Source organism: Coturnix japonica, chromosome 3 (assembly GCF_001577835.2).
Source record: "Coturnix japonica isolate 7356 chromosome 3, Coturnix japonica 2.1, whole genome shotgun sequence".
Lineage (NCBI taxonomy): Eukaryota > Metazoa > Chordata > Aves > Galliformes > Phasianidae > Coturnix > Coturnix japonica.
Genome location: NC_029518.1, coordinates 57,753,887 through 57,766,855, shown reverse-complemented (window position 1 = coordinate 57,766,855; position 12,969 = coordinate 57,753,887). Strand labels below are relative to the sequence as shown.

Sequence of the window (12,969 nt, the reverse complement as noted above, 5' to 3'; positions counted from 1 at the left end):
TGTACCAACTGCTTGATCACTCAAGATGGGATTTTCAAAAATAATGGCAATGGACAGACCTAGCATTTTGACTGACATCCATTAATAAATCTCACATCTTTATCCAGCATGGAAGTTTGCATTTATTTTAAGAATCACATCATGATGCAAAGTGCAGAACCATGAGGTAAATCAGTTTAAACAAGCAGAATCAAAGTTCGGGTCTGCTGTTCCATGCAAATCAGTCGCAGTTGAGGTTACCATGTGAATGCTACCAGTGATTATCTTACAGACACATTCTTTCTGCAACAACTTCATCACAAAATAGGTCTTTGTAATTAAATAAGTATATTTATTCTGAAAAAAGTCTTGATTAGTAAAACATAAAAGTGTAGGACATACCTTTAGCCAACACAATATCTTTGCTTGTGTCACTGTATTCACCAAGCCCCAGCATATTTGCAGCTGCTGCTCTGAACTGAAAAGTTCCTTCTAAGTTCTTGGCCTTCCACGTGCAAATACTGTCACAAGAACCATTGTAAACCACTACCCACAAGGAACTCACTTTGTTGGTATTGCCAGACTGTTTCCTGCAAGGGGCACAATGATATAACCCAGGTACATCATTAATGCAGTAAATGTTGTTCTCTACTTCTCTTCCATTCTTCACTTCCACAGATTTCTCAAAACCTCTCTGCCTGCATGAAAGCTCAATCTATTCATGGGGATTTGGCTCTGGAGCAGAAAGTTGTATCATGCCATTTCAGCAATGTCAGGAATCACCCATCCTCAGTTTGGCGCTGGAAATGAAATGCTAGAACATTTTAGATGTACAAAGCTGCAGGCACATTTTCATCCATTTCAGTGCACACCTTACAGCCAAGGTTTCTGAACTTCTTATTTATCTTTCAGAAAAAAAACAAAAAACAAAAACAACAAAGCAGTGTTTATTTTGTGTACTGTTACAAGTTCTTGCTTTCCTGGGCCTAGAGTAATTCAGCGGCTCTTGTGCATCAGGTTTCACAAGCTAAACAGGAAGCAAGTCATTGGCAGGGAAGACACAATTCTTTAGCTAGCCAGGTTCCCATAGTATCTGCTGACTGCTGCATATATTTCTTCCATTCCCCATTGGACTGAGATTGATTGCTCACAATAAATCCAGAGCTGATTATTCATCAACTAAGAGAAGACCACGCATTAAACTTGAAAGGCAGTATGTGAAATATCATTTCATGTCACACAGGACTGTAATATTTCATGTGAGATGACCTTCATGGGTATGTCAATCACTCTCCCAATATGCTTCGATTCAGAAAAGAGACCAAACACTTCTAAACAAAAAGACAAATAAAAACTATACCTTCATGTCCACATCCCTACTGTTACTGCATGAAAAATGAGTTACTTCAGAAGGCTATGCAAACATTTTCTCAAATACTATAGGTCTGACTTTACACTTTTTTGAAGGACATAGAAATACCTTGAGGCTTAAAGTGCAGTTCAAAAACCTCTGCATTTGTGCATTGAAGCTGCAGGAGAAAAAGATATATTTCCTTCAACTAAAAAAAGCCTCAGTGATGAAGTATGATTCCAGGGATGAATATGAAGCTGCAGCCTGGAGAACACAGCAACTAAAAGACAGCCCTGACCCAGGCCACAGAAAGTCAGGCACAATGTGGCTGCGTCAAAACTATTGTGGTCTCATAGCATGAAAGTCAGTGCTGCTGTACACTCATAGAAATGTACAGAACCTTACAGCACCAAGAAAATATTTCTGAGTGAAAGCTTACATAAGTAGAGTATGCTCAACACCACAGTGCTGTGAGTCTGTAACTTTCATGAGCACTAAGTTAACTGAGGAAAAGGAAGGAAATATAAGCTTCTCTCTATCACTGCTCATTTAAAATGTGATAGGAATATCTCAGGAAATGGAACCTCCTTCAGTTTTAAATAATGCATTAATTAAACCTTTTACTGACTGCATTAAACACACTTGGCCAAATACTGGTCAAAATAATGAGAACTTTCTAAGACACAGCCATCAACAATGTATTCTAACCTGTCCATTCAGCCCTAATACTCCTCATGCAGGAGAAAGTGTGAATTAGCATTCAGTGGGGCCTAATAAGTGCGACAAGAACAGCCCAAGTGATTTGTATTTGACAAATTACTATAAATATTACCTAATTTTCTCATATTGGTGAGACTACCTTACGACTCTTTTTGGCAACATTATATGAACTTTCTTTATAACTACTGAATGCTATGATATTTCTACATATATTTTAGCTGAGAATATTTTCTAAATATTCAAAAATTCATATTTGAAAGATTTCCAAATCTTTTAATGAACAATATTTATCCAAATATATTCCCATATTTCAAGGACTGGTCTGGAAATGTTAGTGTATATTTTCTTCTGTGCTTTCTGGGAATTAATGACAAAAAATGGCTACTTATTTTACAGAAGTATGAGATCCTTCAAGAGGGGCTATTTGCATTATTGACATTTCAGTATTCCCACTAAAGATATATTGAAATCCCTTGAGATCTCATATCTGTATTTCCAAAAATGATTAGCTCTATCAGATGTACTTCAAATTGTCCAGAATCTAAATACAACCTCAATAATCTACAGAAAATCAGAACAAATGGAAGTGTCTCAATCTGCATATTCAAAACAGAGAAAACAAAAATTGCTTGTCAGTTCAGTAATTTCACACTTCGTGTCCTTAAACTTCCTCAACAAATGATGAGCCCTCTTATCCCTTAATTACAATTGCAAAAGCAATTACAGAATAAGTGGAAGTAGTTCATAGGAATTCCTCTTGTGATAGCAAGACACAAGACTGATTTACCCTTCTGGTTTGTACAAAAGCCCAAGCAGAGGCAATTTCAGGGACAACTAACTAATTCTCGGCAATTTCCAAAACTTCCACACTGTTTTGGACTCAAAGGGCAGTGCTTCCTCAGAGGGAAGTGGTTGAATACAACACAGTTGGCATCAGGTTAGTCCACCTGTCCACGTATCCAAACAGCCAAAGCCTCCAGGAAAGCCTGTCACTCCTCACCCAGTTTTATTCTGGGCTGCTCCCTAGGTAACACATTGCTTACCTGCTCTCTAAGATGTAGTAGGTGAGGTTGCTTCCATTGTCTTCAGCCTTTTCCCACTGTACAGAGTTTTTAGAGCCTTCTGCTCTTTTGGGCGTTCCTGGCTTACTGGGAACACCAGCTTTGGCCAAATGGGGAAGACACAACACATTTAAAACATGTTAACACAAAACAAAAGGCTAACAGATAAGGAGCAAAAGTTAGACGTGTACAAGAGTGGACATGCAAAAGAAGCAAGGATCAGCATCAATAATGCCCCATGAAAAAATGAGTCTTTGGCCTTCTCTTTGTGATGAGTTAATACGGATATAGGCATCTCATCTCAATTTCCCTCACTCACTCTTTTCACCATGTTCCACTTGAAGTGAATTTTAATTTCTTGGTATCTTGCTACTTATTTTCCAAAACTATTATGTCCTGGTATAAGAAAATTAATGGCTAATTTTTACAAAATACGTTTTGATTATTCATGTTCTGAAAATAGTTCTAAAATCTTGTTATCCTATGCTATGTGCTTACCTGTAGTTTTAAAGCTTGTTGGAGAGGAAGTGCTTTTCATTCCTGTAATATATATTACTGTTGCTCTTACAAGATAATTGGCAGAAGGAAATGTTCCTGTGAGATTGCATGTGTAAACAGGGCCAGTAGTGCATGTGGTGCTTGCAGGAGAAAACCAGTCACTTCTTGTTTGCCACTAGAAAAATAAAATGTCATCACGGTCAGATTTCTTACTCTATTGAAAAAATGTCACAGATCTATTTGTGGATATATAACCACCTTGTTATGTTTTAATATTGTAAGGGAGAGGTTATGCATGTGTTGTTTCAGTCACAGGGCTTTACCTTGTTAGAGACCAAGGACACAAAAAGCAGGTATATTTTTTCTTTGCTTTCAAGAGACTTGCAAGTCTTGGCAACCACAAAGGACAATAGATTAAGTGACCCCTTTGCACAACCAAAAGGAGCCTTCCCCTTGCTCAGCTCTGTGGAGCCTGTATTTCTAGATCACTGTGACATGACCATGAGTTCAGTTTGCCATTGTGCAGCTGAAAGGAGATGGGTAAGTGGAGTTTGCAATATGACACTTGTTACATGGCAAGTGGGAAACATCTGGTGTAGGCCTCATGGATCTGATTATCTATATCAAAGAATCTAAGTGATCCAGGTTAGCACAGGACATTTTCTGTGTCTGGTGGTCTAAACATTAAAACCTGAAGCTTCCATCCATACTGCTGTCACTGCAACACATCTCTGCAGTCTGCACTACTGGACCTGTTTTTCTGTCCAGCATTTGCTCCTAACTACTATGATAGGAAAATAAAAATCAAATACCAGGTTGTAGCCAACATTCAATGCCAAACGTCCTTTTCTTTATTTTCTTTTGCAGAGTGGACATACAGTTCACAGCTAACAGGCAGATTGGGGGAGGGCAGTGAGGAAAGAGGGAGGGAACTATACTGAAACAGGAGACCCAGGAGGAATTCTGGTGGGGTCATCCAGGATGTCCTTTGGCACTGTGGAGTATTAAATGCTGCAGCTGCACTCCTCCTTGTTCCTGGCAAATGCTGCCTGCATCCTGCTCCTTCTGAGTCACTAAGACTGACATCACTGTGCCCAAATTAACCACTGAGATTCTTCATACATGCCCTGCCATGCTGCCTTGCATGAGGACAGAACTGGGTTAAGTTTAATCTGGTATGGAAAGAAAAAAAAAAGTATTTTACCTTACGCAGCTCAAACCAAAAGCTGGTTCCATTGATGTGCAGAGGAGCTCTCCATTCTAGCTGGAAACTGGTATTTCTGGGGATTATATTGGAAGGTGAAACTGGAGTCTCAAAAGTTTTTGCAATAACAGGGACACTTTCAGAAAACCAGTTCTCATTGGGATGAAAAGTAAAAACCTAGTAAGGAAACAGATGAACTGTACAGTACAAGACCAGGTAGAAAAGGTGGCTTTAGACACTCAGAGCATTTGGAAGGATAACTGATTTAAAACAATATACTATTCAGGCAGTCTAGGATGAAATATTCTGTGCAGCTTCAATGTTACATATCTTTAGGATGGATGTCAATGGTTTCTGCAGTCCCCCTACTCAAAGAATCTTTTCAGTTTCATCTTTTTTCTTTTTTCTTTTTTCTTTTTTTACTAAAGGAAAATATAGTTATTAAAGGAAAAACAGCAATTGGTAAAATGATTAAGCCCACTAAGATAAAACTTAATTGATTGGCTGTGACACATTTCACTCACACAGCCAGTGCTTCAGAGGTAGGCGGCCTCCTTGGAGAATGGAGGTCTCCCATCTGTTGATCCTCATTCAGCATGTATGAAGGCAACCACAGCAAGACCATAGCAGAAGATCCTATTTAGTCTTGATGTTAGTGAAATGCTCCCACAATAGAAAATACGTAAGTTAAAGTATTTCATCTGAAAAACTCATATGGGAATAAACTGTGATGTTTGTTTTTCCTTAACCAGAATACTAGAAGGCTGACAGAAATCTGTCAAGTTTTGAACTTACATTTTCAAAATAAACACACAGATTTACAGTGGCACGGTCTGAAAAATTACAGGTTAGCGAACAAATTGGTAGTGGTTATACTGCTTATAATTATACCTTGAACAAATTGTTTGTTCCAGACTGGAGACCACTGACAGACCATGAAAGTGTCCCATTTGGAAATTCACTTTTTCTCAAGGGAGCTTCTGGGAACAAAGACAATAAATTGACAGAGATTTGATAGCGGATGGATTCCAAAGGTCCATTTGGCTCCAGAGGTTCACTCCAAGATATGTTGATAGTAGTGTCGGACAAAACCACCGCCTTAATGGAATCAACTCCCTCTGGTACTGGAAGAGAAATTAAAATGAATCTAATTTTGGTATGGACATCAGTGTTTTGTTCTTTTTTGCTTGATTGAATTTTAGACAAATAAAAAAATGTCATAGAGGAAGGAAAAACAAGTTACGAATACGGTAGTATTCTTGGCTATTGTACAATGCAAGCAGGCAAAAACATATCTGGTGTCCTATAACTTTACGGTCATATCACTGAACTCCTGCTCTCTTATCAGTTTCAGATTTGATTGTAGTAAGACACTAACTTGGATATGCACTAAAAAAATACCTGTCCTCTATTCCAATTGGAAAGAAGGAATCCTCAAACTTGACCATGTATTGCAATATTCTTTAAAATATACATTCAGAGATTATTTAAATTGTTCAGGTTGGGGTCTATAAATTGAGAAGTTCCAATACAGTGTAAAACTGATTTATTTTTATCTGATCTACGATATAAAATTCTTTTATAAAGAATTAAAACTCTGGGAAAAAAAAAAAAAAAAGTTTCTGCATAGCTTCCATGTATTCTCCTTTCTTTAAAAGAAATCATTAAACTGAGGATTTCTCATATAATACATGAGGTTGGCCTTTGATCTAAACACACCTAAGATAGCCATCTGTTACTGGTGAGCAAAACATCACATACTCACCTAATGTATTCAGCTTTCTAAACTTTGGAGATGTGCTACACTCGATTTTGGTGGCAAATAAAAATACTGTATTCTGGATTACCAGTCAAATGGGCTAGTAAGTAATTTACAAAAGAAAAAAATATTTGCAAACTTGTCATGTAAGCAGGATTGAATTGAAAGGGTTGTTAGATAAAACACAACCCCCTCAAGTTCATTTTTCCATAATTTCATGTATTCTTCAGTTCTTTGTTTTGTCCATTTCAGAATCTCACAATTAAAGAGATTTATTTTGTTCACTTTGAGAGGTGTTTCTAGACTCCAAGAACAAATTTAAATGTATTCAAGACAGCTTGTTATGTAGGCTCTGCAGAAGAGGAAGCCAGCTGAGAACTCCTAAACATTTCTTGCTATCATTTACAATTTTGTTCAGAAATACATTCTCTGCCTGAGCTATGTAAGCAAGAAACTTGACTGTTGGTCCATTTTCCATGCCAGCAGATTTCTCACTAGCACTTTTGAAAAAATAAACTTTTCCTTTGGATCTTTGTGATCACAGATTGAACTGGTAAATGGAATGCCCCAACTCTGCATTAAACATTCTTTCTTTCTCATTGAACTGTCCAGATACATAAAAAGTTAAAAGTTGTTACACTAAATAGATTCCCAACATTTCAAAATGAAGAGAACATACTCTCTAATGTATGCCTTAGCAGCAAACATTGCAGGTTATTTCAGTAAAACGTGCAGAAGCTAAGCTAGCAAGGAAGGAAAATGATTTGTTTCACTAGCTAAAAGATATGTGGAGGAAGAGTGACACTCTGTGGCAAGAGCAATGCATTTATTTTTCCAAGTTGTACTTTTTTCATTCCTTCTATTTTCCTATTTGTTAGAAAGCATGGACTAATCCAAGCCTCTTTCATTTCAATACAGAATTGAGGGAAGGAGAGGGAATGTACATAGCTTCTGAGGTGTGAAATAGCATACACACTTCAAGAGGCTCTAGTAGCATCTGATTACAATTTAAACCAGCAGTTACATTCATGAAATTGAGAACACAAGCACTGGGACACAAACACATTCTAGTCACAGCTGGTTGGAAAATTTTCAACAAATTGTGAAAAGCTGATCAAAATGTTGATCAAAATACCTGTGAAACTGCTCAGGGTTTGGGATTTCTTTTCTTTTCTTTTTTTTTTTTTTAAATTATCATCATTTATTTTCTTTTTTCTATTTTGTTTTCAGACTTCATTTGTTTTGGTCATGCTGTTTTGTTTTGCCCAACTAAAGATGTTTGTTTTGGGTTTCATGTTTCACTTGACTCGAGCCTGAAAAATTCCACTTCAGTGGAGCAACCCAGTCTCTCATTTCATATTCAGTGTTCGAGTTCCTCCACGGAAAGGGTGTACATTGCTGCAGGTTGGCTCAGTTTACCACACAAAGAATCAAAAGTGTGAATTCCTGCCACATCCCAATAGTATCTGATCTTACTCAGTCAGCAAGTTGTATGAATTTTGCAGTACAGACATGGATTCCCACGCAAAGAATTGAAATTGACCACCAAGAACATAGGCCTTACAATAACACTGAAGTCAGTATGCATGCAGTCAGGACAGGCAGCAGTGACAGAGAAATGAAGGAGAAGAGCAACAAAGAGAAAAAATCCAATCAGGTGACCTTGCCAGGAGTTCTATCTACTCTCTGACCACAAAGACCCCTGGGGAATGTAGTTCTTCTCTTCCGGACAGGTAACCAGAACTGGAGCATTAACACTTTAACTCCCAGTGCACTACATGATGTGGAATACCAGTAACCAAAAATCATAAAACCATGACATTGGGTCATCATTTCTTACCTTCTGCAACAGACTCTTTAGGAATATGCTCAAAATATTCATAGATCTACATAGGATGAAAGCCTATTTGCTCAGTGCTTCAGACAGTGAGAAATCTGATTAAGTGGTAAAAAAAATAGCAGGGCAGACAGAACCCAAATAGAGGTAAAGAGAGAGAAAGGGAAACCTTTGGAATCTTGCTATGTTATGCACAGGTCTAGCTGCATGTCACAAGAATAAACCTGTAGTTGTGTAGTTCTTGTGAACATCTATGCTGGTTCCAATTTGAGCAGAAAATTTCACTACTTTCTGACTTGCTACCCAAACATTTCTTTAACTGAGATGAGAATTATGTTCAGAACCAGAATAAAATGTGAAACAAACCTCCATATAGAGTTGTGCTGACTGTCTCCCTTCCAATAGCCAGCTGGTTTTGATCTGAATAGTAGTTTTTCACAGCAACTCGTATGGCATAGCTTGAAAATGGTTTTAGGTTGTTTATGACAGCAATGGGTTCCTGAATTTCCTGTAATTTGAAATCAGATAATGAACTTGTATTCTGAGAAATTACTTGCATGTAACAATAATAATCTGCCTGTTACATTAGTAATTATGTGCAATTAGCATGGCTACAGTAGTGTTCTGTTCAATGACTGGTGTTTGAATAGGAAATGGCAAAGTTTAAAAAAAAAGTTATGGAAAAAAACTTTACTAAGGCAAGTAGAACTACCACAAAGTACATAAAATCAAGACTTACTGTTGCTGAACATACTGAAAATTTATTTAAACACTTAAAAATGTGTTTATTTAATAACAATTTCAACATCTCTTTTTTCAAGTAGAAACCAGAGATCCATTGCAACCAGATTTCAGTAAAGACATGTTGAAATATAGATGAATACTTGCCCAAGGAAAAGCTAAGCAGTCCCCCACTTAGCAAAGCACCAATCACAGACAATAATTAGTATGGGATTTGCAGAAGTAAAAAAAAAAAAATCCCTGACAGAAAGTTACAGAATGGTTTATAAAATGATTACAATTCCACATTCCCTGTTATATATGGTAGTACATGCATTTTTTATTCTAAAATAGACATACCAAACTTTTTTGCTGTAGTGTAGAGAAATGGTAGGTCGAGTTCTCATCGTTGCTAGTCATTTCTCTGAAAAATACCAGATATGTTGGTGTAGGCTGGGATATGCTGGGGCAGAGCTGCTGTGTTGTGACAGATGGTAAGCTTAAAGTAAAACTAGTGTTTGTTGTATCAAGGATAGTAGGTTTCTCAGTGTCTAGTAATGGAGTCAGGCATCTCTTATCTAGGAAAGACATTAACAAATGAAAAAAAAGCAATTACTGTTGGACCAATCTAAATGTGCATGGGATTCTATCGCTGTTCATATGACAAAATAATAACCACAAAACCTCTTCCACAAATAGAAACATAATAAAATATCACTTGGATATAGTATATTTGGTTAGTTTCATAGATTAAAATAATAGTAATAACCAAAGTAAAGGCTTATTTATCTCTGATAAGATCAGAATTGCTAAAATATTTTGATGCTTCTTTAGGTACCTAAATACTTTGGGAATTCAGACCTTAGTTGCTGTTTTACTGAAAGTAGTACACACCAGTGAGTCCAAACTTGCTTGTCATAGGAAAGGCAAATACGTAGAATAGAAACTAACTTTCCCTAGAAATTGAAGGGTATCTCATTTATTTCCAAACAGTTTTCCACTTGTAAAGTTCATGGTAACAACAGGGAACAGGGAGACAAGATTTGGAAAGGAGTTTTTATGGAGAAAACAACAGAATACTACGTAATAGTATAAAAGAAGTAACAAAATAAAAACCCTTGTCACTTGTACTTTTAAAAAACAACTTAAAATTTTACTCAATTGAGTTGCTATCAGGAAGGCAATAATAGTGCAAGAACGATTGTTTGCCCTTAAGCAAGAACAATTGGCCTCATTGTCAAGATCTTTTCTCCCTAAGTGAGCAACCCTGTCACTCCTACCAAAAGCAGGTTCATGCTTATAAGGGAAAAAGAATAAGAAAGGCTATTTGGTAGAAATAAATGTAAAGTTCACTCTTTGACCCTGTATAGTTGTTTAGAGTGGTAAAACTCTCATGGGAAAAATCCAAGGTGGAATAAAGAACAGAGTCATTTTCATAACTGAAGTTTCTGCCAGGCAATCCCACAGAAACATGCTTACACTGGGGAAAAAAGAAATAAAAATCCTTTGCTACATATTCAGTCCCCTTCCTTCTAACCCTGAAGAGAAATCATTCTCTCACAGAGCCTGTGACAGGACAATAATTTTCACTGAGTGCTTCTGATGTGTTAAATGATCAACTGACATCATGTCTCTGGATGGCAATTAAATAGGTTAGGATGAAAGGAAACTAGCTGTACTACTTGCACACATCACTAAGGCAATAAAAAGCTTGTCAGTCAACCCAGATGGTCTTTGCAAACATCACTTTTTCAGTACAAAGTAGAAAATATTTTTTTTTCTTAATTTAAAATTTTTATTTCCTTTGCTCTTAAACTTGTGCAAATAATTATGACCAATGTTTTTATCTTGTTTTGTTGCTTAGTTTGTTTGTTTTCTTCATTAAATGCCAAATATTTTTATCCCACTATATATTTATTTTCAGAAGCCATCGTTAGTGGGAAGAGCTCTTTGAAGATCTTTAGGTAAAAACAGACCAATTGGACCAAATACCAGCTGTTCCCTTTCTTCACCAGCCAAGCCTGGATTTTTTCAAATGAGCTGTATCTCTGGTTCAGTCTGTACCAGAGCCAAGCCAGGATCCTGCATCAATCCCAAGCCCACACAGACTTTATGGGATTAAATTTGCCCAAAGTACTGATAAGAATAGCCTGGGTTTTGGTCAGAGCAGCTGTGGGTGGGAGAAACTCTGCCAGCTACCCCAAACCGGCATAAAATGTTTCATTCCATAGAAATCCATCCCATTAAAATATCCTCTTGTATGTTTGCCATTTTTTAATGTAAAAATTAAGAAATTACTTTTTATATATTAAACATGCTACTTGCCGTTCTAAACCTCTATACTTACAAATACAATCTCTGTAGGTACCACGAATGCTGGAATTGCATTAAAATAATTTTTCCTTCATTCATTACTATTCTATCATCATTTCTTTAAAACAAAACAATAAAGGAGTAGTAAGTGAAGCCTGAGTCTACTAGCATATAAGCTGGAATCGCCTCCCAAGCATTATTTTATAAATCACTTTAATAAGTGAAGCTCTTATCTGTTCACCTTTGGAAGAACATACATATTTTGTTTCAGCTTTGCATACTTCTGAACAACAGCAGAATTCTGTATCATGACAAAGACCATTACTAAACTCTTGCAGTACCTCATGACAACTGATCATTTTCAGGGCACAATGGTTGCTCTTTTTCAGCGCTTCGAGGTTCATCACCATTCTCAGCTCTCCAGGTTCAACACAACTTTGAAAATAGGTATTTTCCTTTCATTACTATCCTGAGCCATTAAACCACAGGCAATAACCACTATCATGTCCTTCCATGAAACACTTAGTTAATCCTTATTTCCATCTTTTATAAATATAAATACATATAGTGTGATCTATGAGTCAAATACATGATCTGAAATAAACTTAATGTATTTGCCAAACAACCCAAGCTTCCACTACCTGGATATGATTGCACTGTTGAGCTGTAGGCTAAGATTTTCAGCTCATGATTTGCTTTCTTCTGAAGAGAGTGTCTTGTGCTTTCTTTATCTGCTAGATAAATTTCTGTGCATTCCTTCATTTCAACGGTCCAATATATAAATTGGTTGTCTACAGTCAAGCTTCCAATTTTCATACCTGTAGGAAAATACTGTAGTTAAGCTTCAGCATAACCCTGAGTGAACAGTTTTATGAGTGCACATGAGCGCTTCTTCACAGTGAGTCAGAATGGGTCAGTATCTCAGACACATAATATCTACAAAGACTTTTCCTGGAAAGGAGATTTCTAATATCTCACTAGAATACATACTTACATACTCACACGCTTTCTCCTGGCTTGTTTCAACAGACTACACTATGCATGTAACCCTTAAGTTTTTTTGTCCGTCTTGCCTAAAGATGAATAAATTTTATAAACAAAGTACTTCACAAATGCTATTTTGCTGAAATGCGCATTGGTGGTGGTAGAGACAGAACTAATCACAAACTACCTAGAAATTCAACATAGCAATCAGACCTTGAAAACTTGGTATCTTGATAATCTTCCAGCAGTGGCAACCATCCACATCTGAGGCCCATATTTCATCTCTTCCTCTGATAAAGAGCAGTTGGGGTTTTTTGATGTCAGATAGATCTATACTCATAGGTCTTCCCAGCTCTGCTTCTGCCACGTTGCAGTTGCAGTAGTTTCTCATCTTTTCTTCTACTGATTCATATCCCAAAATGTGGTGCATGGTGTTATTCAGTATATCATAATAAAACATGCGGCTGCCGTAATCAAGCTCTTCAATCCAATACAAGCGGCTATCGGATAAAATGCATTGCTTTCAACAGAAAAACTTCAATC

The 12,969-nt window shown here is 36.9% G+C and overlaps 1 protein-coding gene across 2 annotated transcripts in view; it reads right to left on the bottom strand.

Moving 5' to 3' along the window:
* ROS1 (ROS proto-oncogene 1, receptor tyrosine kinase) overlaps window positions 1-12,969 on the bottom strand; it is a 78,200-nt gene that overhangs the window by 28,049 nt on the left and 37,182 nt on the right. For both annotated transcript variants that reach the window (XM_015858759.2, XM_015858760.2), the window contains 9 exons: window positions 12,640-12,926; window positions 12,084-12,260; window positions 9,490-9,707; window positions 8,776-8,917; window positions 5,705-5,937; window positions 4,814-4,990; window positions 3,610-3,784; window positions 3,094-3,211; window positions 382-569 (listed from right to left, as the gene is read on the bottom strand). In XM_015858759.2, coding sequence (XP_015714245.1) covers window positions 382-569; window positions 3,094-3,211; window positions 3,610-3,784; window positions 4,814-4,990; window positions 5,705-5,937; window positions 8,776-8,917; window positions 9,490-9,707; window positions 12,084-12,260; window positions 12,640-12,926 — 1,715 coding nt within the window. The remainder of the gene's footprint in view (window positions 1-381; window positions 570-3,093; window positions 3,212-3,609; window positions 3,785-4,813; window positions 4,991-5,704; window positions 5,938-8,775; window positions 8,918-9,489; window positions 9,708-12,083; window positions 12,261-12,639; window positions 12,927-12,969) is intronic.